The 27,994-nt window shown below is 46.0% G+C and overlaps 1 protein-coding gene across 2 annotated transcripts in view; it reads right to left on the bottom strand.

Annotated features, from left to right (window-relative positions):
* The window catches only part of LOC122562497 (scavenger receptor class B member 1-like), a 98,214-nt gene extending 74,632 nt beyond the window's left edge, over nucleotides 1-23,582 (bottom strand). For both annotated transcript variants that reach the window (XM_043715332.2, XM_087999800.1), the window contains exon 1: nucleotides 23,441-23,582. In XM_043715332.2, the coding sequence (XP_043571267.2) occupies nucleotides 23,441-23,560 (120 nt within the window). In that variant the 5' untranslated portion in view covers nucleotides 23,561-23,582. The remainder of the gene's footprint in view (nucleotides 1-23,440) is intronic.
* Nucleotides 23,583-27,994: the final 4,412 nt, after the last annotated feature.

The following is a 27,994-nucleotide window of genomic DNA, read 5'->3' as shown; positions in this document are numbered from 1 at the left end:
ACCAGGGTACAGTGCAGTCAGTTAGTGTCACAGACCAGGGTAGAGTATGGTCAGTTGGTCTCGCAGACCAGTGTAAGGTGCGGTCAGTTAGTCTCTCAGACCAGGGTACAGCATGGACAGTTAGTCTCTCAGACCAGGATAGAGTGTGGTTAGTCAGTCTCTCAGACCGGGACACAGTGCGGTCAGTTAGTCTCTCAGACCGGGGTACAGCATGGCCAGTTAGTCTCTCACACCAGGGTACAGTGCAGTCAGTTAGTCTCTCAGACCGAGGTACAGTGCGGTCAGTTGTTCTCTCAGACCAGGTACAGTGCGGTCAGTTAGTCACTCAGACCGGGGTAGAGTGCAGTCAGTTAGCCTCTCAGACCAGGGTACAGCATGGTCAGTTAGTCTCTCAGACCAGGGTAGACTGCAGTCAGTTAGTCTCTCAGACCAGGGTACAGTGCAGTTTGTTAGTCTCTCTGACCGGAGTACAGTGCGGTCAGTTGGTCTCTCAGACTAGGGTACAGTGCAGTCATTTAGTCTCTTAGACCAGGGTACAGCATGGTCAGTTGGTCTCTCAGACCGGGGTACAATGCGGTCAATTAGTCTCTCAGACCGGGGTACAGTGCGGTCAGTTGTTCTCTCAGACCAGGGTACAGTGCAGTCAGTTAGTCACTCAGACCGGGGTAGAGTGCAGTCAGTTAGTCTCTCAGACCAGGGTACAGCATGGTCAGTTAGTCTCTCAGACCAGGGTACAGTGCAGTCAGTTAGTCTCTCAGACCAGGGTACAGTGCAGTCAGTTAGTGTCACAGACCAGGGTAGAGTGTGGTCAGTTGGTCTCGCAGACCAGTGTAAGGTGCGGTCAGTTAGTCTCTCAGACCAGAGTACAGCATGGTCAGTTGTCTCTCAGACCGGGGTACAGTGCGGTCAATTGGTCTCTCAGACCAGGGTACAGTGCGGTCACTTGGTCTCTCAGATCATGGTATAATGCGGTCAGTTAGTCTCTCAGACCAGGGTACAGTGCAGTCAGTTAGTGTCACAGACCAGGGTAGAGTATGGTCAGTTGGTCTCGCAGACCAGTGTAAGGTGCGGTCAGTTAGTCTCTCAGACCAGGGTACAGCATGGACAGTTAGTCTCTCAGACCAGGGTAGAGTGTGGTTAGTCAGTCTCTCAGACCGGGACACAGTGCGGTCAGCTAGTCTCTCAGACCGGGGTACAGCATGGCCAGTTAGTCTCTCACACCAGGGTACAGTGTAGTCAGTTAGTCTCTCAGACCGGGGTACAGTGCGGTCAGTTGTTCTCTCAGACCAGGTACAGTGCGGTCAGTTAGTCACTCAGACCGGGGTAGAGTGCAGTCAGTTAGTCTCTCAGACCAGGGTACAGCATGGTCAGTTAGTCTCTCAGACCAGGGTACAGTGCAGTCAGTTAGTCTCTCAGACCAGGGTACAGTGCAGTTTGTTAGTCTCTCTGACCGGAGTACAGTGCGGTCAGTTGGTCTCTCAGACTAGGGTACAGTGCGGTCATTTAGTCTCTCAGACCGGGGTACAATGCGGTCAATTAGTCTCTCACATCGGGCTACAGAGCGGTCAGTTAGTCTCTCAGACCGGGGTACAGCATGCTCAGTTAGCCTCTCAGACTAGGGTAGAGAGTGGTCAGTTAGTCTCTCAGACCAGGGTACAGTGCAGTTTGTTAGTCTCTCTGACCGGAGTACAGTGCGGTCAGTTGGTCTCTCAGACTAGGGTACAGTGCGGTCATTTAGTCTCTCAGACCAGGGTACAATGTGGTCAATTAGTCTCTCAGACCAGGGTACAGAGCGGTCAGTTAGTCTCTCAGACCAGGGTAGAATGCGGTCAGTTAGCCTCTCAGACCATGGGTACAGTGCGGTCAGTTGTCTCTCAGAGCAGAGTACAGCATGGTCAGTTAGTCTCTCAGACCAGGGTATAGTGCGGTCAGTTAGTGTCTCAGACCAGGGTAGTGTGTGGTTAGTCAGCCTCTCAGACCGGGGTACAGTGCAGTCAGTTAGTCCCTCAGACCACGGTAGAGAGTGGGCAGTTAGTCTCTCTGACCAGGGTACAGTGCAGTCAGTTAGTGTCACAGACCAGGGTAGAGTGTGGTCAGTTGGTCTCTAAGACCAGGGTAAGGAGCGGTCAGTTAGTCTCTCAGACCACGGTACAGCATGGACAGTTAGTCTCTCAGACCATGGTACAGTGCGGTCAGTTAGTCTCTCAGACCAGAGTACAGCTTGATCAGTTAGTCTCTCAGACCAGGGTAGAGTGTGGTTAGTCAGTGTCTGAGACCAGGGTAGAGTGCGGTCAGTTAGTCTCTCAGACTAGGGTACAGCATGGACAGTTAGTCTCTCAGACCATGGTACAGTGCGGTCAGTTAGTCTCTCAGACCAGAGTACAGCTTGATCAGTTAGTCTCTCAGACCAGGGTAGAGTGTGGTTAGTCAGTGTCTGAGACCGGGGTAGAATGCGGTCAGTTAGTCTCTCAGACCAGGGTACAGTGTGGTCAGTTAGTCTCTCAGACCAGGGTACAGCGTGGTCAGTTAGTCTCTCAGACCGGGGTACTGTGCACTCAGTTAGTCTCTCAGACCGGGGTACAGTGCGGTCAGTTAGTCTCTCAGACCAGAGTACAGCATGGTCAGTTAATCTCTCAGACCAGGGTAGAGTGTGGTCAGTTAGTCTCTCACACCAGGGTACAGTGTTGTCAGTTAGTCTCTCAGACCGGGGTAGAGTGCGGTTAGTTAGTCTCTCAGACCAGGGTACAGCATGGTCAGTTAGTCTCTCAGACCAGTGTACAGTGCAATCAGTCTCTCAGACCGGAGTACAGTGCGGTCAGTTTGTCTCTCAGACTAGGGTAGAGTGCAGTCATTTAGTCTCTCAGACTAGTGTAAAGCATGGTCAGTTGGTCTCTCAGACTGGGGTACAATGCGTCAATTAGTCTCTCAGACCAGGGTACAGTGCGGTCGGTTAGTCTCAGACCATGGTAGAGCGTGATCAGTTAATCTCTCAGACCAGGGTACAGTGCGGTCAGTTAGTCTCTCAGACCAGGGTACAGCGTGGTCAATTAGTCTCTCATACCAGGTTAGAGAGTTGTCAGTTAGTCTCTCACACCAGGGTACAGTGCACTCAGTTAGTCTCTCAGACCAGGGTAGAATGCGGTCAGTTAGTCTCTCAGACCAGGGTACAGAGCGGCCAGCTAGTCTCACCGACCAGAGTACAGTGCAGTCAGTTGGTCTCTCAGACCGGGGTACAGTGCGGTCAATTATCTCTCAGACCAAGGTATGCATGGTCAGTTAGTCTCTCAGACCAGGGTACAGCGCGGTCAGTTAGTCTCTCAGACCAGGGTACAGAGCGGCCAGCTAGTCTCACTGACCAGAGTACAGTGCAGTCAGTTGGTCTCTCAGACCGGGGTACAGTGCGGTCAATTATCTCGCAGACCAAGGTATGCATGGTCAGTTAGTCTCTCAGACCAGGGTACAGCGCGGTCAGTTAGTCTCTCAGACCAGAGTACAGTGCGGTCAGTTTGTCTCTCAGACTGGGGTACAGTGCGGTCAGTTGGTCTCTCAGACCAGGGTACAGCATGGTCAGTTCGTCTCTTAGACCAGGGTACAGTACGGTCAGTTGTCTCTCAGACCAGGGTACAGTGCACTCAGTTTGTCTCTCAGACTGGGGTAGAGTGCGGTCAGTTAGTCTCTCAGACCAGGGTACAGCATGGTCAGTTAGTCTCTCAGATCAAGGTATAATGCGGTCAGTTAGTCTCTCAGACCAGGGTACAGTGCAGTCAGTTAGTGTCACAGACCAGGGTAGAGTGTGGTCAGTTGGTCTCCCAGACCAGTGTAAGGTGCGGTCAGTTAGTCTCTCTGACCAGCGTACAGCATGGACAGTTAGTCTCTCAGACCAGGGTACAGTGCGGTCAGTCAGTCACTCAGACCAGGGTACAGTGCAGTCAGTTTGTCTCTCAGACCAGGGTACAGTGCAGTTTGTTAGTCTCTCAGACCGGAGTACAGTGCGGTCAGTTGGTCTCTCAGACTAGGGTACAGTGCGGTCAGTTAGTCTCTCAGACCAGGGTTCAGCATGGTCAGTTGGTCTCTCAGACCGGGGTACAATGCGGTCAATTAGTCTCTCAGACCAGGGTACAATGCGGTCAGTTAGTCTCAGACCATGGTAGAGCGTGATCAGTTAATCTGTCAGACCAGGGTACAATGTGGTCAGTTAGTCTCTCAGACCAGGGTAGAATGCGGTCAGTTAGTCTCTCTGACCAGGGTACAGTGCGGTCAGTTAGTGTCTCCAACCAGGATACAGTGCGGTCAGTTAGTGTCTCCGACCAGGGTAGTGTGTGGATAGTCTGTCTCTCAGACCGGGGTACAGTGCGGTCAGTTAGTCCCTCAGACCAGGGTAGGGAGTGCTCAGTTAGTCTCTCAGACTAGGGTACAGTGCAGTCAGTTAATCTCTCAGACCGGGGCACAGTGCGGTCAGTTAGTCTCTCAGACCATGGTACAGTGCGGTCAGTTAGTCTCTCAGACCAGGGTACAGCTTGGTCAGTTAGTTTCTCAGACCAGGGTCGAGTGTGGTTAGTCAGTCTCTCAGACCAGGGTATAGTGCGGTCAGTTAGTCTCTCAGACTAGGGTACAACATGGTCAGTTAGTCTCTCAGACCAGAGTAGAGTGTGGTCAGTTAGTCTCTCAGACCAGGGTACAGTGTGGTCAGTTAGTATCTCAGATCAGGGTACAGTGTGGTCAGTTAGTGTCTCAGACCAGGGTAGAGTGTGGTTAGTTACTCTCTCAGACCGGGATACAGTGTGGTCAGTTAGTCTCTCAGACTGGGGTAAAGTGCGGTCAGTTAGTCTCTCAGACCATGGTAGAGAGTGGTCAGTTAGTCTCTCAGACCAGGGTACAGTGCGGTCAGTTAGTCTCTCAGACCAGGGTACAGCATAGTCAGTTAGTCTCTCAGACCGGGGTACTGTGCGGTCAGTTAGTCTCTCAGACCAGGGTACAGTGCGGTCTATTAGTCTCTCAAACCGGGGTACAGCATGGTCAGTTTGTGTCTCAGACCAGGATACAGTGCAGTCAGTCTCTCAGACCAGGGTAGAGTGTGGTCAGTTGGTCTCTCAGACCAGGGTACAGTGCGGTCAGTTAGTCTCTCAGACCAGGGTAGAGTGCGGCAGTCGGGCTTGTGAGCTGTAAATGCTGAAATTTTTTTGGAAATGTGGTGTCATGTAGAAAGCGCTGACCTGTCCAACAAAAAAGGGCTAGATTAGAACCAAATCTTCCTGAATATAACATGATTGGAAAGATCGGAAAGCAATAAGAGGGGCAGGTGTAATATTGATTAAGAATATTCTGGTGCTGAAGAGAGAGAGAGAGAGAGAGAGAGGATATCCTTGAGGGGCTAAGGACTGAGTCCATCTTGTGAGAGCTCAGAAACAATGAGACACCATTAAAGGACTGAGTGTATTCTAGACTACCTACCAATGAGAAAAACACAAAGGAGCAAATTTGCAGAAATTTATGGAGAGGTGCAAATACAGTTCAGTTAGTATAAAAAATAAACTTTAAATATCCTTTTTTTATTTTTAAATGGGATGGGAGCATCACTGACAAGGCCAGATTTTTTTTGTTATCCATCTCTAATTGCCCTTGAAGTGACTGGCTTGAGGTCTTTTCAGAGGGCAGTTAAGCTTAACCATAATGCTCTAGGTCAGGTGTCACACGCTGGCCAGACCAGGAAGGAAGGCAGATTTCTTTCCCTAAAGGACGTTAGTGAACCAGATGCATTTGCATTAAGTAGGATAGTAACAATGTGAGTAGCATGGAGAGGGTGCGATTCCAATCTATCCTCAGCACAATTTTCTGTCTGTATATTTCCGCTTCCCTTTCCCTGCTTCAATATTTACATCAATAACAGTCAATGACCTGAAACATTAACGCTGATTTTGTCTGGCTGGATGATTCCAGATTTGCTTATTGGGATTAGGATTAGGATTAGTGTTAGGATTAGGGTTAGGGTTAGGTTTCGGGTTAGGCTTCAGGTTTACTTGCAGAGTTTTCTGTTTAGTTTCTTATAAGTGCAGCCTCCTGGGAACTGGATTTAAAAATTTTTGGATGATTCTTCAATTTGCTGGCCAATCCTCCTTGCTCTCTGAGCTGGGGTACACTAGCCTCATTCTATACCTCCCTCAGTCTCACTGAGCACCTTGAGCCTGCTTCAAACGATGGTGACATTAATTCTGGCAAAAGCAGGGATGATGAGTGTCAGGGAGTCTCCCCAGAGAGAAATTGATTGATTTGGGTTTGGATGTGGTGGAGGTTGGAGGATGGTGGGGACAAGAGGGTTTGGTGTTGTGTCCAGGTTTCAAGGGTAACCTGACTTTGTGACAAGGGTTGGATCCAGAAGAGCAGTGCATTTGGAGGTTGAATATGTGGTCTCGGGACGGTACTGTGTTTGGGTGGGGTCGGAGTGCTGAGCTGGTGCTGGACTCAGAGGAACAATTAGCATTGTGGTCAGGGCAAATTTGTGGAACACAGGTTTCAGGGGGATGCAGGCATCAGGGAAGGATCCATATTTACGTAAGACCCACCTGAACCACAAATCAATGACATTGTATTAGCTCAGATCAATTGCAATGTATAGTGTGATTCTTATTCCAAATGGACATGGATTCTGCTAATTTTGCAGGTGTTTCACAATTGAATAATGTGTGTCAGCTGAACTAACATGAAACCACTGATTGATGATTCTTAATTTAAAACTAGAATGAGGTAAAAATACTGAAATTATATGATATTTAGCCGAATGCACAAAGCATCTGCAATAAGACAGATGAACTCGTGGCAAAATTAGACATCAATGATTTAGATTTACATGAACATGGTCTCGTGGAGAGAATAATACTCAAGAGTACACAATATTTTGGAAAGACACAACAGGAGGGGTAGCCCTGAGAGTAAAGAACAACTCCAAGGAATTGGTGGAAAAGGAACAAGACCACAGTAACAAGAGCTAGAAAACACTGTTGGCCATATTTTATAGACCTTCGAACAGTAATTCCACAGTTGGACAGAATGTTAAACAAGAAACTATTAGAGACAGAGCAGAATTGAAATTTAATGCATGGAAAGAGGATCTTGGCCTGTTCATGCACGTATCGACTCCAGACCCATTTTCGACCATTTAGCCCATGACCTTGTGTCTTATTGTATTTCAAGTGATCATCTAAATACTCAGACCTCTAATGGTCCTGCCCCATCATCCTTTACAGCAGTGTGTGCCAGATCCCCACTATATTCTAAGTGAAAAACTTTACTCCTTAAAGCCCCTAACCTCTGGCTCCTTACCTTAAAACTGCATCCCCTGGATCTTGATCCCTCAGCTAATGGTTAAGATTTCTCTCTATCTACCCTGTCTATGACTCTCACAACTTGTACACCTCAGTTAGATCATCTCTCAGCCTCCTCTGCTGTAAGGAAAACAACCCCAGCCTATGTCGTGTCTGAATTGCTGAATTGCTCCGGCCTAGGCAACAGAGGTTCTCCTCTGCACCACCTCAGTGCAATCATATCCTTCCTATAGTGCAGTCTAGGAGATAGTGAGGACTGCAGATGCTGGAGAGTCAGAGTTGATAAGGCCTGGCACTGGGAAAAGCACAGCAGGTCAGGCAGCATCTGAGGAGCAAGAGAGTCAACGTTTTGGACAGGCCTCTTCTTCAGGGCTCATAGGGCAGTCTAGCCAACTCATACCTATCACCCTGCAATCTAAGGCTTTCCTCCTCGCTATCTACTCCATCATCAATTTTCATGTCATCTGTGACCTTAGTGATCAATCCTCCTACATTCACATCCAGATCACTAATGTACACAATAAATAGCAAGAGATGCAACACTGAACTTATGGTATACCACTGGACACAGGCCTCCAAACACTCTTTCACCATTACTCTCTGTTTCCTACCACCAATAAGCTAATTTTGGATCCATTTGCCAAATTGTCCTGGGTCACATGGGCTCCTACTTTCTTGATCAGTCTCTAATGTAACACCTTGTCAAAAGTCTTATTGAAATCCCAATAAACTACATCAACTGCCCTACCCTCATCCACACATTCAAAAAATGTAATCAAATTTATCAAAAATTATCTCCTCCTGACAAAACTATGCTCATTATCCTTAATAACCCCTTGCCTCTCCTAGCAATTCAGCAATTCAGACACGACACGATGGTTAATTCTGGCCCTTGGAAATTTTTCCAATAGTTTCCTGACTGATGTTAAACTCACTGCCCTGTAGTTTCCTGGTTAATCCTTACCAACCTTCTTGATTAATGCTACCACACCAGCTGTCCTTCAGTCCTCTGGTATCACTCCTGTATCCAGAGAGAATTTGAAAATAAATGTTAGAGGCCCTGAAATCTCCTCCCTTACTCCCTACAGTACTCTGTGATACAACTCATCTGGGCCTGGTGATTTATCTACTTTTAAGCCCTCAAGACTGCTAATCCCTCTTCGTTCTCAAAGCTAATTTGTTCAGATATATCATAGCTCCCTGCCTGATTTCTAGACCAACATTGTCCTTTTCTACAGTGAATGGAGATGCAAAGGATCATTTAAAACCTCAACTCTGTCCTTGAGTTTCACACATAGATTAACACTTTGGTCCCTAATGGAATCATAGAATTTTACAGTGCAGAAGCTCATCTCAGTCTTGGATCTCTTACTGGCAATCTTGAAAATGTGATCCCTGGTTACTGACATACCAACTAATGGAAACACAAATTTGTTCATAACTATTTCCTAAGCTCACCTCTTAACCTTCTCTGTTTCAAGGAGAATAAGCCTGATTTCTCTAATCTTTCCTTGTATCTAAATTCCCTCATTCTTGGCATCATTCTTATAAATCTCCTTTGCACTCTCTGCAGGGCTTTAATATCCTTCCTTGAACAAGGTGCCCAGAACTACTCCAAATGTGGCTTGACCAATGATTTGTAGATTCTGGATTAGTGGTGCTGGAAGAGCACAGCAGTTCAGGCAGCACTCACCTTCCACCCTACCAACCTTTGCATAAACCAAATCATCCGCCAACATTTCCACCACCTCCAAACAGACCCCACCACCAGGGATATATTTCCCTCCCCACCCCTCTCCGCCTTCCACAAAGACCGTTCCCTCTGTGACTACCTGGTCAGGTCCACGACCCCTACAACCCACCCTCCCATCCTGGCACTTTCCCCTGCCACTGAAGGAACTGTAAAACCTGCGCCCACACCTTCTCCCTCATCTCTATCCAAGGCCCTAAAGGAGCCTTCCACATCCATCAAAGTTTTACTTGCACATCCACTAATATCATTTATTGTATCCGTTGCTCCCAATGCGGTCTCCTCTACATTGGGGAGACTGGACGCCTCCGAGCAGAGCGCTTTAGGGAACATCTCTGGGACACCCGCAGCAATCAACCACACTGCCCCGTGGCCCAACATTTCAACTCCCCCTCCCACTCTGCCGAGGACATGGAGGTCCTGGGCCTCCTTCACCGCCGCTCCCTCACCACCAGACGCCTGGAGGAAGGACGCATCATCTTCCGCCTCGGAACACTTCAACCCCAGGGCATCAATGTGGACTTCAACAGTTTCCTCATTTCCCCTTCCCCACCTCACCCTAGTTCTAAACTTCCAGCTCAGCACTGTCCCCATGACTTGTCTGGACTTGTCCTACCTGCCTATCTCCTTTTCCACCTATCCACTCCACCCTCTCCTCCCTGACCTATCACCTTCATCCCCTCCCCCACTCACCCATTGTTCGCTATGCTACTTTCTCCCCACCCCTATTCTCCTCTAGCTTATCTCTCCACGCTTCAGGCTCATTGCCTTGATTCCTGATGAAGGGCTTTTGCCTGAAACGCGATTTCGAAGCTCCTAGGATGCTGCCTGAACTGCTGTGCTCTTCCAGCACCACTAATCCAGAATCTGGTTTCCAGCATCTGCAGTCATTGTTTTTACCTCAATGATTTGTAGAGGTGTAGCATCATTTACTTGCTCTTATACTCTATGCCTCTATTTATAAACCCAACGTTCCCGTAAGCCTCTTAACTGTTTCAACTTGCCTGGCCACATTGAACCTTTGTTCCTTCACTCCCCCCAAAGTATTATCTCTCCATGTTTCTTCAACCAAAGTGCAATATCTCCTTTCTCTGCATTGAAACTCATCTGTTGATTGTCTGTCCATTTGGCCAACTTGTCATTGCCTCTGAGTCACTCAGTATCATCCTCACTATTCACTATTCCCTTTATCTTATAAATGTCTGCAAATTTAGAGAGCTTTCCCTTAATACCTATCTCCAAATCTTTTAGAAAATTCACAACATGGATCACCAGGAAACACTATATTCAACTCAACTCTGGTCTGAGAAATGCCAATCTGTACCTACCCTCTGTTTCTTATCGATTAGCCAATCCACATGGCCAAGGACCCATCAATATCAAACATTCCTAATTTGTGACCCAACAAGAAAAACCATTCATCCTTACTCAGGAATTTCAGGATTGCACTATTTGAGAAACGAAGCTTTATAAATATTGCAAGAAAGATTTCTAGTCTGAGAATTTGGATGTACATGGAATAGTGTAGGTTAAATGGGCTTCAGATTGGTATGACAGGTCGGTGCAACATCAAGGGCTGAAGGGCCTGTACTGCACTGTAATGTTCTATGTTCTAATTTGGAATGTTTTAGAAACCAGCAAAGGGCCACTAAAAAGTTGAGAAGTTAAAACATGGAATGTGAGAGTTAATTCGAAATTTAAAAATAGGTAGCAAGAATTTTTTAAGGCATATCAAAAGCAAGTAAAGTAAACTTTTATTTTTATTCACTGGAAGGATGAGGGTATCACTGAGTAGGCCAACATTTATTGCCCATCCCTAATTACCCAGAGGGCAGTTAAGTATCAACCACATTGCTGTGGCTCTCTGGAGTCACATGTAGGACAACCAGGTAAGGACATTAACTTTAGCAACAATTGACAGTGGTTTCATGGTCATCATTAGATTCTTAATTCCAGACTTTGTAAATTGAATTCATATTCCACCATTTGCCATCGTGGGACTTCAACCCAGATCCTGGAACATCAGCTGAGTTTCTGAATTGGTTAGTGATATAACCACTGGGTCATCACCTTGCCCAAGTACCACCAGCACATTACCTGCCCCATGATGGGCCCGAACACTTTAGACCACTGCTACACCATTGTGAAAGAGGACTACCGCTCCATCCCCCGCCCTCATTTCAGTAACTCCGATCACAATGCTATGTTTCTTCTCCCGGCATACAGGCAAAAGCTCAAGCAGGAGACCCCCCTCGTGGATACAGGTCCAGTGCTGGTCGGAGGAAGCAGAGGATCAACTCTGGTGCTGTCTGGAATCAGCTGTTTGGGCCATATTCAAACAGTCCGCAGGTACCTTGGATGGGTATACCACCACCGACACAGACTTTATCAGCAAGTGTGTGGAGAATTGCATACCTAGGAAGTCAATCCGGGGTGTCCCCCAACAGGAAACCCTGGATGAGTCAGGACATACAGAACCAGGCAGGAGGCCTTTAGATCAGGAGTCCCACTCAAATATAAGAAATACAAGTACGACCTTCACAGAGCCATTAAGACAGTCAAGGACCAATACTGATCCAAACTAGAGACCCAGACAGACACCCAGCCACTATGGCAAGGACTGAATGACATCACAGATTCCAAAAATAGACAGTGCAAGATAGCAGACAATGACATATCCCTCCCAGATCGTCTCAATGTATTCTATGCTCGCTTTGAGCAGAATTTCGGCAGAGAGGTAACACCTATTCCAACAAGTCCTGACAAACCTATCCCAACAGTCACTGCATCAGAGGTCAGATTAGTTTTCCTTTGTGTGAATCCAAGGAAAGTGATGGGACTAGACGGAGTACCAGGCCGTGTACTCAGAGCATGCACGGATCAACTGGCAGAGGTGTTCGCAGACATCTTCAACCTCTCCCTGCAGCAGGCCACTGTCCCTGCCTGTTTCAAGAGGCCAACATCATCCCTGTGCCTAAGAAGGCTCATGCAGCATGTCTCAATGACTACCACCCAATGGCCCTAACCTCAGTGGTCATGAAGTGCTTTGAAAGGCTGGTCATGCCATTAATCAACTCCAGCCTCCCCACCACCCTTGACCCATTCCAATTTGCCTATTGGACCAACAGACCCACGTCAGATGCCATATTACTTGCCCTTCACTCCTCCCTGGAACACCTTGACACCAAGAACAGCTACGTAAGAGTCCTACTCATCGACTACAGTTCAGCCTCCAACACTATTACCCCCTCGAGACTGATCACTCAACTTAGTGATCTCGGACTAAGCACCATTCCCTGCGACTGGATCCTCAGTTTCCTGACCCACAGGTCACAATGAAGATTGGGGACAATATTTCATCCTCACTAACACTCAACACTGGAGCCCCCCCAGGGGTCCGTAGTCAGCCCCCTACTGTACTCATTGTATACCTATGACTGCGTCGCCAAATACCAGACTAATGCCATTTACCAGTTCACTGATGATCCCACCATAGTTGGTTAAATCTCAGATGGCGCGAAACAGACTACAGACGGGAGGTGGAAGACCTGGAAAAATGGTGCACTGAGAACAACCTAGCTCTCAATGCTGGCAAAATCAAGGAACTCATTATTGACTTTTAGAACATAGAACATAGAAGAATGCAGCGCAGTACAGGCCCTTCGGCCCTCGATGTTGCGCCGATCCAAGCCCACCTACCCTACACTAGCCCACTATCCTCCATATGCCTATCCAATGCCCGCTTAAATGCCCATAATGAGGGAGAGTCCACCACTGCTACTGGCAGGGCATTCCATGAACTCACGACTCGCTGAGTAAAGAACCTACCCCTAACATCTGTCCTATACCTACCCCCCCTTAATTTAAAGCTATGCCCCCTTGTAATAGCTGACTCCATACGTGGAAAAAGATTCTCACTGTCGACCCTAGCGGGATGTTACTCATACCCCCCTACACATTAACAGCACAGAGGTGGAACGAGCAGAGAGTGTCAAGCTCCTGGGAGTGTCATCCACAACAAGCTTTCTTGGATTGTTCATGAGGGCGTACTAGTTACAAAGACTCAATAATGTCTCTTCTTCCTCCACTTTTGCATGACGGCGAATACCCTTGTCAACTTTTACAGGTGCGCCATCGAGAGCATTCTGTCTGGATGTATCACTACCTGGAGGAGAAAGTGAGGACTGCAGATGCTGGAGATCAGAGCTGAAAATGTGTTGCTGGAAAAGCGCCGCAGGTCAGGCAGCATCCAAGGAAGGGCTTATGCCCGAAACGTCGATTCTCCTGTTCCCTGGATGCTGCCTGACTTGCTGCGCTTTTCCAGCAACACATTTTCAGCTCTGTATCACTACCTGGTATGGCAGCCGTACCATTCAAGATCAGAGACTGTTACAGAGAGTGGTGAACTCAGCCCGGACAATCACAAAGGCCCACCTCCCATCTATAGAATCCATCTACCAGGCCCACTGTCAAGGAAAGGCCACCAGCATTCTCAAAGATCCATCCCACCCTGGCAATGTTTTTCTACAACCTCTACCATTGGGGAGGTTCAGTTACAGAAGCTTGAACACACTCACCAGCCGAAACAGTTTCTACCCTACTGTTGTTAGAATACTGAATGGACTCACAAACCCTTAACATTCGGCTGTACCCGTGTTTTTGTTTTTGCCGTTGTTTACTTATTATTTATTTATCGATGCTACTTGACCCTGTGACCTGCCTGTATTGCTCACAAGACAAAGTTTTTCACTGTGCCTCAATACATGTGACAATAAATTCAATTTAATTCAATTCACCTCCCTTCAAACATTGGTCCCTGAGAAGCAGAAACAGGAAAAATGATCCCACAGAACGTGGAACTGGCAGAGATATTGAACTAGTACTTTGTGTGATTAATTGGATTAGTTACATTTCAGGAATAGACGATAATCAAGGAGGATAAAAGGAGTGAAAGAATTAAGATTATTAATGTCAGTGGAGGAAGTGTTTTGTGGAAACTTAAAGACTATGATCTGACAAATCCATGGTACCTGGTGGCTTATAAGGTTCTAAAGAGAGAGCTCCAGAGATAGTGGATGCACTAGCTGTGATTTTTCAAAATTATTTATAGTCAGGCACAGATCATTCAGGTTAGAAGTTAGCAAGAAAGGAGAGAGAAAGAGAGAAAAGAGTGAACTGTAAGCCAATTAGCTTAATATTAGCTGTTGGGAAAATGCTGGGTTTATTACAAAGTAAGTCTGTTATGAAGTAACATCTCTGGTCAGAAGTCATCAGATACCAGGTTATAGTTCAAAAGATTTATTTGAAATGCCAAGCTTTCCGAGTGTTACTATTTTGTCAAGTGAAGTGTTCAGTTATAACCTGATGTCATGTGACTTCTGAACTTGTCCACCTCAGTCCAATACCATTACCTCCACATCATAACACCTCAGGACAGATGCATTAGGAAATATATTAGAACAGATAGACCAAGAGGAAGAGAGTCGGCATAAATAGGACATTTTCAAGTTGATAGGCACTGAATAACGTACAGGGGTCAGCGCTGGGGCCTCAGTTTAAAATTTACACTAATACCTTAGATGAAGAGACCAAGAGTCATGTAGCTTGTTTTCTTAACCACCTATCAGATATGTGATGGCACAACTTTGGAGCATGTGGGAATTGAATGTGGAGCTTTTTAGTTGAGAGGTAGGGACACTACCACTGTCCACAAGGGTTTCTCGTCCAGGTTTGCTTATGATACAAAGCTAGGTACAAAAGTAAGCTGTGGGGTTGAATAAAAAGGCTGTAAAGAAATATATATGGATTAAATGAGTGCGTAAAAATGGGAGATGGAGTATAACGTAAGGAAGTGTGAGGTTGTTCACTTTATTCAGAGACAAGTATGTCCGTGCAAGGTACACAGAGAGTTAGAAGACAGATATGCAGCAAGTAACAAGGAAAGCAAATGGCAGGTTAATCTTTATTGCAAGAGGGAATTGAAGTAGAGAAATAAAAAAGTCATTATAATTGTACAAGGCTTCTAAGTGACCTCATCAAGAATATTGTGTTCAGTTTTGGTCTCCACATTTTTCAGAAATTATACCTTTGCATCAGAAGCAGTACAGTGAAGATTCAGTAAATTAGTTTCTGGTTTCCAGCATCCACAGTTCTTTCAGTTGTTATTCACTAATTAGTCCTGGGGATTAGGAGGCTGTCTTGTGAAGACAGGCTGAATAAATTACACACATATTTCCGAGAATATGGAAGAATGCGAGATTATCAAGGTTCTGAAAGGGTTTGATAGGGTAGACACAAGAGATTATTGCTGCTGGTCAGAAAATCTAAATCACTGGGGTAGAGTCTCAGGATAAGGAACTCAGTATTTCAGATTGAGATGAGGAGATCTTTCTTCACTGAAAGGGCTGTGAATCTTTGGAATTATCTGCCTAGCAGTGTTGTGGAGTCTTCATTACTGAAGGCTGGGAGAGTCAGACCTTTGGTATCTCAGGGAAATCAACATTTATCCTGTCAAGCCCTTTAAGGATCCTACAATGTTTCAATGAGATCACTTCTTCTCAACTCAGTGAGTCCCAACCTGTTTGGCCTTTGCTCATTAGATAATCCCTCCACCCCAGGTTTCATCCTCATGTACCTTCTCTGAACTGACTCCAATGAACCAATAACTTCCCTTAAATAAAGTTAAAAATCACACAACACTAGGTTATAGTTCAACAGGCTTATTTGGAAGCACTAGCTTTCAGAGCACTTCTCTTTCATCAGGTTACCTGGTGAAGGAGCAGTGCTCCAAAAGCTAGTACCTCCATATAAACCTGTTGAACTATAACCTAGTGTTGTGTGAATTTTTAACTTTGTCCACCCTACTCCAACACCGACACCATCTCATCATGGTTTCCTTAAATAAAGGGAGCAAAATGTTCACAGTACTCCAGATGTGGTCTCATCAGCATCTTACACAGTTGCAGTAAGACTTCCCTACTCTTATACTCCAACCACCTTGAAATAAGGGCCAACATTCCATTAGTCTTCCTGATTTCCTGTTGCACTGTGTGGTAGTTTTCTGTGTTTTGTGCACAAGTAACCCAAAGTATTTATGGATACAATTACAACATTTAAAATACAGTTGGATAAGTATATGAATAGGAAAGGATTGGAAGGATATGGGGCAGGAGCAGGCAAGTGGGACTAGTTTAATCTGGGATTATGTTCGGTGTGGACTGGTTTGACTGAAGGGTTTGTGTCCATGCACTAGGAATCTAAGTGGCAAAAAGAGACCTTTGATGTTGCAGCTCTCTGCAATTTTTCTCCATTTGAATAATATCCTGCTCCATTGTTCTCCCTTCCAAAATGAACTTCACATTTTCCCACATTATACTTCATTTGCTATCATTTTGCTCATGTGCTACACCTATCAATATCTCTCTGCAAACTGTTTGTATCCTTCTCACAAACTGCATTTCCATCTATTTTTGTGCTGTCTGCAAATTTGGCTACAGTACATCACTTCCTTACTCCAGGTCATTAACATTTTTTGTAAAAGTTGCAATCCCAGCTCTGATCCCTGTGGAACTATAAATTTACAGGTTGCCACCCTAAATAAAAGAATCCCATATTCACAGGGATACCCCGCTTTCCTGCCTCTATTTACACCAGTATACCATTCCAACACTCTGGTCTCTTATCTTTGTGAGGTACCTCATCAAATGTCTTCTGGAAGTCCAAATCCAACACATCGACTAGTTCCCCCACTATCCACTCTTGGTGAGACGTCCTTGGTAAAAATCATATTTGCAGTTTTCTAATCCACTGACACTTCTCCAGAATCCAAGGATTTTTGGAAAATTATAACCAATGCATTCACTATCTCTGTAACTCCTTAATTTAGGATCCTAACATGCAGGCCCGGGTCATATCTGCTTTTGGCCCCATTAGTTTGTCTAAATCTAGTTCTCTAATAATGGTGATGGAACTTAATTCCAGCCCTCGTTATTCTTTATTCTTTTATACTTATTCTTTAATATTAATGGGATGGTTGAAGTGGCTTCTAACATAAAGACTGACGTAAAATATCTGGTTAACTGTTCTGTTATTTCCTTGTCCCCCATAAACATCTCCCCAGTTTCATTTTCCAAGGAACCGATATTCATTTTGACCATTTTTTCATTCTTATATAATCACAGAATTATTGTCAATTTTTCCACTCCTTGCTAGTCTGCTCTCGTATTTTATTATCTTTTTTGGCCTCATTTAGTGGATTCTGAATTTATTCCAATTGTTAGAACTATCACTGACTTTTGTTGGACTGGAACATGCTCACCCAGATTTGAACACGCTCACCCGGAATGGAAGGCACTCACCTGGATTGGAAGGCACTCACCTGGATTGGAACGTGAACCGTGGATGACAGGAGAACTTGTGCAACTAGCCAAGCGAAAAGGGAACCAAGCAGGTCCAGGCAGCGAAGAACAGAACAGGTTTTGGAGGAATATCAGGAAAGTAGGACCAATCTTAAACTAGGAATCAAGCGGGCTAAAAGGAGTCATGAAATAACTTTAGCGAGCAGAAGATTAAGGAGCATTCAAATTTTGTGAGAAGATTTGTAGCTCTGGTGCTCGTTACTGTGGTTCTGTTCGCCGAGCTGGAAGTTTTTGTTGCAAATGTTTCATCCCCTGTCTAGGTGACATCCTCAGTGCTTGGGAGCCTCCTGTGAAGCGCTTCTGTGGTGTTTCCTCCAACATTTATAGTGGCCTGTCCCTGCCGCTTCCGGTTGTCAGTTTCAGCTGTCCGCTGTAGTGGCCGGTATATTGGGTCCAGGTCGATGTGTTTGTTGATGGAGTTTGTGGATGAGTGCCATGCTTCTAGGAATTCCCTGGCTGTTCTTTGTTTGGCTTGCCCTCTAATGGTAGTGTTGTCCCAGTCGAATTCATGTTGCTTGTCGTCTGCGTGTGTGGCTACTAAGGATAGCTGGTCGTGTCGTTTCGTGGCTAGTTGATGTTCGTGGATGCGGATCGTTAGCTGTCTTCCTGTTTGTCCTATATAGTGTTTTGTGCAGTCCTTGCATGGTATTTTGTACACTACATTAGTTTTGCTCATGCTAGGTATCGGGTCCTTCATTCTGGTGAGTTGTTGTCTGAGTGTGGCTGTTGGTTTGTGTGCTGTTATAAGTCCTAGTGGTCACAGTAGTCTGGCTGTCATTTCAGAGATGTTCTGAACTATGAAAGCAACCACCTCACTACACACAAACGAAGTTGCATCAAGACACTATTCAAAAGGGCCACTACACACTGCAGCACACCAGAACTGCAAAAAGAGGAAGAGGAACACCTATACAAGGTATTCGCCAAAAACTGATATCTTCGCAATTTCATCAACAGAAACACAAAACACTATATAGGACAAACAGGAAGACAGCTAACGATCCGCATCCATGAACATCAACTAGCCACGAAACGACACGACCAGCTATCCCTAGTAGCCACACACGCAGACGACAAGCAACATGAATTTGACTGGGACAACACTACCATTATAGGGCAAGCCAAACAAAGAACAGCCAGGGAATTCCTAGAAGCATGGCACTCATCCACAAACTCCATCAACAAACACATCGACCTGGACCCAATATACTGGCCACTGTAGCGGACAGCTGAAACTGACAACCGGAAGCGGCAGGGACAGGCCACTATAAATGTTGGAGGAAACACCACAGAAGCGCTTCACAGGAGGCTCCCAAGCACTGAGGATGTCACCTAGACAGGGGATGAAACATTTGCAACAAAAACTTCCAGCTCGGCGAACAGAACCACAGCATTAAGGAGCATCCCAAGGCCCTTTATTCATACATAAGAAGCAAGAGGGTAACTAGAGAAAGTGTTGGTCCACTAAAGGATAAGGAAGGTTGTGTGTCAAACTTGAGAAAATAAGTGAGATTCTCAACGATTACTTTGCATCAGTGTTCACTGAGGAGAGGGACATGATGAATGTTGAGATTAGAGATAGAAATTTGTTTACTCTGGATCATGATGACACAAGGAGGGAAGATGTGTTGGTTAGGCTAAAGGACATTAAGGTGGACAAATCCCCAGGACCGGATGGGATCTATCCAAGGTTGCTGGGAAAGCAAATCTTAGCAGGACTTATATATTTAATGGTAAGGTCCTAGGGAGTGTTGCTGAACAAAGAGACCTTGGAGTGCAGGTTCATAGCTCCTTGAAAGTGGAGTCGCAGGTAGATAGGATAGTGAAGAAGGTGTTTGGTATGCTTTCTTTTATTGGTCAGAGTGTTGAGTACAGGAGTTGGGAGGTCACGTTGCAGCTGTACAGGACATTGGTCAGGCCACTCATAGAGTCATAGAGATGTACAGCATAGAAACAGTTCCTTCGGTCCACCCGTCCATGCCGACCAGATATCCCAACCCAATCTAGTCCCACCTGCCAGCACCCAGCCCATATCCCTCTAAACCCTTCCTATTCATATACCCATCCAAATGTCTCTTAAATGTTGCAATTGTACCAGCCTCCACCACTTCCTCTGACAGCTCATTCCATACACGTACCACCCTCAGGGAAAACAGCCCCAGCCTGGTCAGCCTCTCCCTATAGCTCAAATCCTCCAAACCTGGCAACATCCTTGTAAATCTTTTTTGGATCCTTTCAAGTTTCACAACATCTTTCCGATAGGAAGGAGACCAGAATTGCACACAATATTCCAACAGTGGCCTAACCAATGTCCTGTACAGCCGCAACATAACTTCCCAACTCCTGTACTCAATACTCTGACCAATAAAATATTGCGTGCAATTCTGGTCTCCTTCCTATCGGAAAGATGTTGTGAAACTTGAAAAGGTTCAGGAAAGATTTACAAGGATGTTGCCAGGGTTGGAGGATTTGAGCTATAGGGAGAGGCTGAACAGGCTGGGGCTGTTTTCCCTGGAACGTCGGAGGCTGAGGGGTGACCGTATAGACGTTTATAAAATCACGAGGGGACATGGATAGGATAAATAGGCAAAGTCTTTTCCCGGGGGTGGGGGAGTCCAGAACTAGAGGGCATAGGTTTAGGGTGAGAGGGGAAAGATATAAAAGAGACTTAAGGGGCAACTTTTTCACATAGAGGAAGGTACGTGTATGGAATGAGCTGCCAGAGGAAGTGGTGGAGGCTGGTACAATTGCAATATTTAAAAGGCGTCTGGATGGATATATGAATAGGAAAGGTTTGGAGGGATATGGGCCGGGTACTGGCAGGTGGGACTAGGTTGGGTTGGGATATCTGGTCGGCATGTTCGGGTTGGACCGAAGGGTCTGCCTCCATGCTGTACATCTCTGAGGAAATAGCTGGGACCCTGTCAGATATCTTTGCAGCATCCTTAAACACAAGTGAGGTGCCAGAGACTGGAGGGCTGCTAACATTGTCCCCCTGTACAAGAAGGGTAGTAGGGATATTCCAGGTAACAACAGACCTGTGAGCCTGATATCAGTGGTGGAAAAGTTGCTAGTAAATGTACTGAGGGATAAAATCTATTATATTTGGAAAAGAATGGGCTTATCAGTAATAGGCAATATGATTATGTGCGGGGAGAGGTCGTGCCTTACCAACTTAATAGTGTGGGGAACCTGATTGAACGCCTTGCTGAAATCCATATACACCACATCAACTGGTTTACTCTCATCTACCTGTTTGGTTACCTTCTCAAAGAACTCAGTAAGGTTTGTGAGGCTCGATCTACCATTCACAAGACTGTGCTGACTATCCCTAATCAACTGCTATCCTCCAGTCTTCTGGCACTATGCCTGTAGACAATGATGATTTAAAGATCAATGCCAAAGGCTCGGCAATCTCCTCCCTGGCTTCTCAGAGGATCCCAGGATAAATCCTTTACGGCCCAGGGGACTTATCTATTTTCATACTCTGCAGGATTTCTAATACCTCTTCCTTGTGAATCTCAATCCCACCTAGTCTAGTAGCCTGTATCTCAGTATTCTCCTCGACAACATTGTCGTTTTCTAGAATGAATACTGTCGAAAAATATTCATTAAGTGCTTCCCCTATCTCCTCTGACTCCACACACAACTTCCCACTACTATCCTTGATTGGCCCTAATCTTACTCGTCATTCTTTTATTCCTTAAATACCTATAGAAAGCCTTAGGGTTTATCCTGATCCAATCCGCCAACACCTTCTCATGTCTCCTCCTGGCTCTTCTGAGTTCTCTCTTTAGGTCTTTCCTGGCTACCTTGTAACCCTCAAGCGCCTAACTGAGCCTTCACATCTCATCCTAACATAAGCCTTCTTCTTCCTCTTGACCAGAGATTCCACTTCCTTCGTAAACCTCGGCTCCCGCGCCCTACAGTTTCCTCCCTGCCTGACAGGTACATTATTATCTAGGACACACAGGAGCTTTTCCTTGAATAAGCTCCACATTTCTAATGTGCCCATCCCCTGCAGTTTCCTTCCCCATCCTATGCTTCTTGTTAAAATTGTACAAGACGTTAGTTCGGCCGCATTTAGAAAACTGTGTACAGTTCTGGTCGCCACATTATGAAAAGGATGTGGACGCTTTGGAGAGGGTGCAGAGAAGGTTTACGAAGATGTTGCCTGGTATGGAAGGTGCTAGCTATGAAAAGAGGTTGAGTAGGTTAGGTTTGTTTTCATTAGAAAAAAGAAGATGGGGGGGGACCTGATTGAGGTTTATAAAATCAAGAAAATATAGACCGGGTAGACAGAGATAAGCTTTTTCCCAGAGTGAAGGATTCAATAACAGGTCATGCATTCAAGGTGAGAAGTGAAAGGTTTAAGGGGGATACACGCAGCATGTACTTTACACAGAGGGTGGTAGGTACCTGGAATACGTTGTCACAGAGGTAGTAGAGGCAGGCACAGTAAATTCATTTAAAGTGCGTCTGGACAGATGCATGATTCGGTGGGGAGCAAAGGGATACACATGCTTAGGAATTGAGTGACAGGTTTAGACAGTAGGTTTGGATCAGGTTTGGAGGGCTGAAGGGCCTGTTCCTGGGCTGTAAATTTTCTTTGTTCTTTGTGCTCAACTGGATTGGAACACACTCATCTCGATTGGAACACACTCACCTGGAATGGAACATGCTCAACTGGATTGGAATGCGCTCACCTGGACTGGAATGTGCACACCTGGAATGGAACACAATCACCTGGACTGGAACACACTCACTTGGACTGGAACATGCTCACTTGGATTGGATCACATTCACCTGGACTGGAACACAGTCAGCTGGACTGGAATACACTCACCTGGATTGGATCACACTCACCTGGACTGGAACACACTCGCCTGGACTGTAACACACTCACCTGGACTGGAACACACTCACTTGGACTGGAACATGCTCACCTGGATTGGAACACATTCACCTAGATTGGAACACACTCACCTAGACTATAACACACTCACCTGGACTGGAACACACTCACCTGGACTATAACACACTCACCTGGAATGAAACACATTCACCTGGACTGGAACACACTCACATGGACTATAACACACTCACCTGGACTGGACACACTCACCTGGACTGGAACACACTCACCTGGACTGGACACACTCACCTGGACTATAACACACTCACCTGGAATGGAACACACTCACCTGGACTATAACAAACTCACCTGGAATGGAACACACTCATCTGGAATGGAACACACTCACCTGGACTGGACACACTCACCTGGACTATAACACACTCACCTGGACTGGAACACACTCACCTGGACAGGAACACACTCACCTGGACTGGACACACTCACCTGGACTATAACACACTCACCTGGACTGGACACACTCACCTGGACTATAACACACTCATCTGGACTATAACACACTCACCTGGACTGGACACACTCACCTGGACTATAACACACTCATCTGGACTATAACACACTCACCTGGACTGAACACACTCACCTGGACTATAACACACTCACCTGGACTATAACACACTCACCTGGACTGGACACACTCACCTGGACTATAACACACTCACCTGGACTATAACACACTCACCTGGACTGGAACACACTCACCTGGACAGGAACACACTCACCTGGACTGGACACACTCACCTGGAACATTTCAGTGCCTCTTGGACACACGAAACTGTAGCAAATGTGAACATTTTGGGTGCACCGTGACAATCAGATCGTTTCTCTATTTTTTGCGGGTGACATGACCACCGTATCCAATCGAAACAACCCGCTCTCTATCAATAACGGGAGCCGCTTGTCTGGGGGGCATGGCTCCGAGCTGAGATTCAGAAATCAGCTGTCCCACTCCGAATATTAACAACCTTTTCATTTTGTCATTTCAAACCGATAATTGTGCCGCTTTCTGCAGTTTTACCTTAGCGACCTGATCCCGGATAATGAGCGGTCCGGTAAAGAACAGCAGCAAGCCGAGAGCAATGAGCAGGAGACCGGAGCCCAGCAGCAGCAGCACTGACCTTGGGCCGGGGAGCCACATCTCTGGCTCCGAGCAAGTGTCAGGGAGAGAGAGAGGGAGAGGGAGGACTGTTAGTTACCGAGTGGGTGGAGGCAGAACATCATAAATCCTCTGGGCTGTCACACCATGGCTAATCGGTCATTAGATGAACATTAAACAGTAATTGAGGTTTAGGAGAAATCCAAATCACAGAAATCAAAAGTGAAGCACTTAAGTGTGAAACAGTACAAGGGCTGAAATGGTGCCGAGGACCAGCAGGATTCTCAGCAGCTTACTCCCATAGTTTAGGGCGGCACAGTGGCACAGTGGTTAGCACTGTTGCCTCACAGCGCCAGAGACCCGGGTTCAATTCCTGACTCAGGCGACTGACTGTGTGGAGTTTGCACATTCTCCCCGTGTCTGCGTGGGTTTCCTCCCACAGTCCAAAGATGTGCAGGACAGGTGAATTGGCCATGCTAAATTGCCCGTAGCGTTAGGTAAAGGGGTAAATGTAGGGGTATGGGTGGGTTGCGCTTCGGCGGGTCGGTGTGGACTTGTAGGGCCAAAGGGCCTGTTTCCACACTGTAATGTAATCTAATCTAAAGAAACCCTCACAGGGTCAAAATCCCGCTGGGGGTGTTCACCAACCTCTGAGGAAACAGTTGATTCCCTTCCCTGAAGAACATTAAGTTTATGAATCAGATGCAGGTCTTTAACAACACTTAATGAGGGTTGTCATAGTCATCATGACTGAGACTAGCCTTCAGATACAAATTTTAGTATTGAATTACAGCTCGATCAGCTGCATTGGGATTTGAACCCATATTCCTAGAGCACTGGCCTGGTTCCCTGAATTATTAATCCAATGGCAACACCACCATCTCCTCAATGATAAGATTATCATTTCTCTTAATATCACTTTCTTTTTCCTGGCCTTCTCCACTAAATTCATCACATCTTCTCCCCAATTCACTGCTCACCTGTGCACAATCCCAGCAGTACAGCTCTGTCTTTCCTCAGTTCTGATGTGTGACCCCCTTACTACCTCTCCGTCCCTACTTTACTCACTACCTCTCCCTCTGTTCCAGGCCTGTCACTCCCTCCCTCTCAATGCTCTACTGTACCAACTATGTCCCTCACTTCCTCCCCAAGCACTTTCTCCTAAGCTACACCTTGTTCTCCCTCACTTGTCAAATCTCCCAAATGCATAATTAATAAGGGAATGGCAGATGAAATTACCAAATAGTTTGTTTTTGTCTTCACTATAGAAAATTTTAAAAAAAATCCAGTAATAGCTATCAATCAAGAGGTGGAAAGAAGAGAGAAACTTAAATTACATTCACAAGGGAAGTGATACTGGAACTGGGAACTGACTTCAAAGGAAAGGTGCTAATGAGGTACTGGAAACGCTGGTATTAATCTTCCAAAATTTTCTGGATGATTTGATTTATTTATTGTCACATGTAGCAAAGTACAAGTGAAAAGCTTTGTTTACGAGCAGTACAAGCTGATCATAGTCAGCTAGGGTGTAGAGATCAGAGTGTGAAAACAAAAAACTTACAGACATACAGGTTATGTCCACAGGACATGTGCAATGCAAGGTCAACATTAATGGAATCTAAATAATGCTGATCAGTCTAACAACAGCTGGCAAGAAGCTGTTCTTGAACCTGCTGGTGCGTGTGCTCAAGCATCTGTACCTTCTGCCTGATGGAAGAGGTTATAAGGAGAGCATTAGCAGGGTGGAGAGGGGTCTTAGATGATGTTGGCAGCCTTTCTGTGACAGTGAGCCATGTAAATGGAATCCACGATGGAAGGTTGGCTCCTGTGATGGTCTGGGCTGTGCACACAACATTCTGTGGTTTGTTACAGTCCCAGCTAGAGCTGCTGCCACACCCAGGCCGTTAAGCACCCAGACAGTATGCTTTCAACGGTACGTTAGCGAAAGTTGGTGTGGGTGCTTATGGACATGCTGAATTTCCTGCACTTCCACCTGGAGAGGTGTTGACATGCCCGGGAAATATCAATGAGATTGGAAAGTAGCTCCCTGGTCAAGACGGAAAGGAGGCAGAAAATAAGAGACTATCAGTCAAGTGGCTTCACATCCAACATGGGAAGAAAGGATCATTACAGAGGTTAAAGGTGGACATGTCAAAAAACAAAGTCACCAGCTGACTTTATGGTTGTGTGAAAGGAAATCATGTTTAACTAATTTACTGGAGTTCTTTGAAAGAGAAACAAGTGGATAAAGGTGAACCAGGAGATATATTGTAGTTGATTTTTTTCAGAAGAAATTTCATGAGGTGCCACTTAACAAGTTATTGTGGAACATAAAACTGTGTCGGGGCAACATTGGTACAGATAGGAGATTGGCCAGCAGAAAATGGGAGTGTACACAAAAATGGGTTCTTTTCTGATTGGCAGAATATGAGTGAAGTCCTAGGTTTTAGATTAGATTAGATTAGATTACTTACAGTGTGGAAACAGGCCCTTCGGCCCAACAAATCCACACCGACCCGCCGAAGCATAACCCACCCAGACCCATTCCCCTACATTTACCACTTCACCTAACACTACGGGCAATTTAGCATGGCCAATTCACCTAACCTGCACATTTTTTTTGGATTGTGGGAGGAAACCAGAGCACCCGGAGGAAACCCACGCAGACACGGGGAGAATGTGCAAACTCCACACAGAGTCGCCAGAGGCGGGAATTGAACCCAGGTCTCTGGCGCTGTGAGGCAGCAGTGCTAACCACTGTGCCACCGTGCCGCCTGCAGGGGTCTGTCCTGGGACCTCAACATTTTACAGTTTACGTCAATGACATCATCATCGGCATAAAGGCATGGTGGCTAAATTTGAGGATGACACAGAAAAATCAATAAGTGAAAAGGGGTTGAAGGGAGGTACAGACTCATCCCATTTACTGGTGCATCTGGAGTGTGATTGTGTGTCAGCACTAGCTACTGTGGGATTATGCCTGAAGACAGGACCAACCTGGTCCTCAGAAATAACTTGCCAGGAATCAAAGTGAACGGCGTTCTCTGTGGTCTCTGACAAACCTGCTGAGGTCAGGGACAATGAAGAGCTGCAAAAGGAAACATTTTCCCCAATTCTGTACTCACCTATTCCATGGCCAGTCAAGCAGACTGGAGGCTGGAGTTCGACAAACAGAAGACCTTCTGGTCTGGTTAACAAACTTTTTTTGGGAGTCTAGAAACTCAAAGGATGTAATAAGCAGAAGTTCCTTGGTAGCAACCCATCAAGCTGACTCACTATTAAAAACACTCACTGAGACGGTGAGCATTGATGTAGAGGTAGAAGAGTGCTCAGGCAGAAAATGAGATGCTGTTCTTCAGGCTTCTGCTGGGCTTTGTTGGAGCACTGCAGTGAGCCTGAGACAGAGATATTGGCCAGGGAATACGGTGGCATGTTGAAGTAGCAGGCAACTGGAAGCTCAGGGTCTTTTTTGCAGACAAAACATAGGTCTACAGTCAGCCAGTCTACATTTTGTCTCCCCCAATGTAGAAGAGACTTCATTATGAGCAGTAAATACAGTACACCAGATTGAGTGAAGTGCAGAATAAGCACTGCTTCATCTAGGTGCAGGTGGGCACCTTGAAGAGGTTGTGGGGTATGTATGTGTATGGGAGAGTTGAGTGGAGGGGTGGACCAGAGTGTCCCAGATGGAATGGTTCCTGTGGAAGGCTGACAGAGGAGGGGAAGGAAGCAGGTGCCTGATGCTGACATCCAAGTGGAGGGGGTGGAAATGGCGGTTAGTGATCCTCTGTGGATTCTCATGGAATGGTAGGAGAGGACACGGATGGCTCCATCCCACAGACGTTCTGTCCACAAAAAAGACCAAGCTTTCACTTCTGCCTGCCACTTCAACACAGGATTTTGTTCCCTGGTCATCTCTCTCAGGCTTGCTGCAGTGCTCCAGCAAAGCTGGAAGAACTGCATCTCATTTTCCACTTGATAATTCTACAGCCTTCTGGACTCAATATCAAGTTCAACAATTTTAGAACTTGAGATACTTTCTCCTATGTCCTTACCCAAACCATCCACACACCAGGTCTTGTTGTTACATAACTTGCTATTACAAACAAACCATTGTTAGCCATTAAGTGTCCCCATTAGAAGTTATTCATTTCCAAGGCTGATTATCCATTCTTTTGACTGTCCAATGTTCTTCTCTCTCTTGGGGCTCTATCTCCACCTATCGTTTACTCCTTATCCCCTCCCCTACCCTAGCCTCTGCATAAAAACTAACCTTCAGGGAGTGGAGTGTATTAATTGCTCCTCCAACTCTATTTTGATTTCACCCCTACCCTCCACTCCACTGTTTGATCACGCAGCATTGCCCTTTGAGAAGGGCACTGCTGGTCACTGGCAAATTGGGTGTTTCCTTTCTTCCTGGTGGTGGAAATTGAATAAAGATTTACACACTTGTTGCCTTTCATTGTGTCTCACACC

Source organism: Chiloscyllium plagiosum, unplaced genomic scaffold, assembly GCF_037043375.1.
Source record: "Chiloscyllium plagiosum isolate Xiang-an unplaced genomic scaffold, Cpla_swu_hap1 HiC_scaffold_24, whole genome shotgun sequence".
In the NCBI taxonomy this organism is placed as follows: Eukaryota; Metazoa; Chordata; class Chondrichthyes; order Orectolobiformes; family Hemiscylliidae; genus Chiloscyllium; species Chiloscyllium plagiosum.
The sequence above is the reverse complement of the archived record's forward strand: the minus strand, read 5'-3'. Positions and strand labels throughout refer to the sequence as shown.